This window comes from Penaeus monodon, chromosome 28 (assembly GCF_015228065.2).
Source record: "Penaeus monodon isolate SGIC_2016 chromosome 28, NSTDA_Pmon_1, whole genome shotgun sequence".
In the NCBI taxonomy this organism is placed as follows: Eukaryota; Metazoa; Arthropoda; class Malacostraca; order Decapoda; family Penaeidae; genus Penaeus; species Penaeus monodon.
This window is the reverse complement of record NC_051413.1, coordinates 33,002,788-33,003,335: the sequence shown is the minus strand read 5'-3', so window position 1 is coordinate 33,003,335 and position 548 is coordinate 33,002,788. Positions and strand designations below refer to the sequence as shown.

Sequence of the window (548 nt, the reverse complement as noted above, 5' to 3'; positions counted from 1 at the left end):
ATACTGTAATCCTGGTTGACATACACAGAAAGTTTTAAATAAATAAATAAAGCATTCGATTCTTTTTTTTTATACATTTTGCATCTTTTACAACACATTTTTCCTCTGAGGTTGTTTACCGGTACCATTATGGGGAATTAGTTCAGCTAAAAGCAAAAATATGATACCTACGCAGTTATGGCATACAAGTCTGATTCGACGGCCTCTTGGCAACGTCGAAATACCCGAATAAAAGCTTTTAAATCAGTGAATTCCCAGTGAACTTCAAACCCGACGAAACCCTCGACCGAAAACTCAAAACTCAAAACACTCTAATTTTCCTTAAAAAAAAAAAAAATCCGGCACTTACGGTACGTGAATTCCAGCATCTGGTTAATGACTCCCGGCTCGTAGTCCGTGATGCCCATATCCTTGAGAATAGCGCTCATAACCTGGGCCTCTTTGGGCATTGACACCTTCTGGTCCTTCGCCATCTTGGATTTTTGTTTGCAGCGCCTCGTCCGCTCGCCGCCAGGGCTGCCAACCCGCGCGCGGGGTTGGCAGCCCTG

At 43.6% G+C, this 548-nt stretch overlaps 1 protein-coding gene across 1 annotated transcript in view; it reads right to left on the bottom strand.

The window, feature by feature from the left end:
- Window positions 1-506, bottom strand: part of LOC119591510 (transcription initiation factor TFIID subunit 9-like) — a 6,292-nt gene extending 5,786 nt beyond the window's left edge. Inside the window, exon 1 of the mRNA XM_037940259.1 lies at window positions 350-506. Within this exon, the coding sequence (XP_037796187.1) occupies window positions 350-473 (124 nt within the window). The 5' untranslated portion in view covers window positions 474-506. The remainder of the gene's footprint in view (window positions 1-349) is intronic.
- Window positions 507-548: the final 42 nt, after the last annotated feature.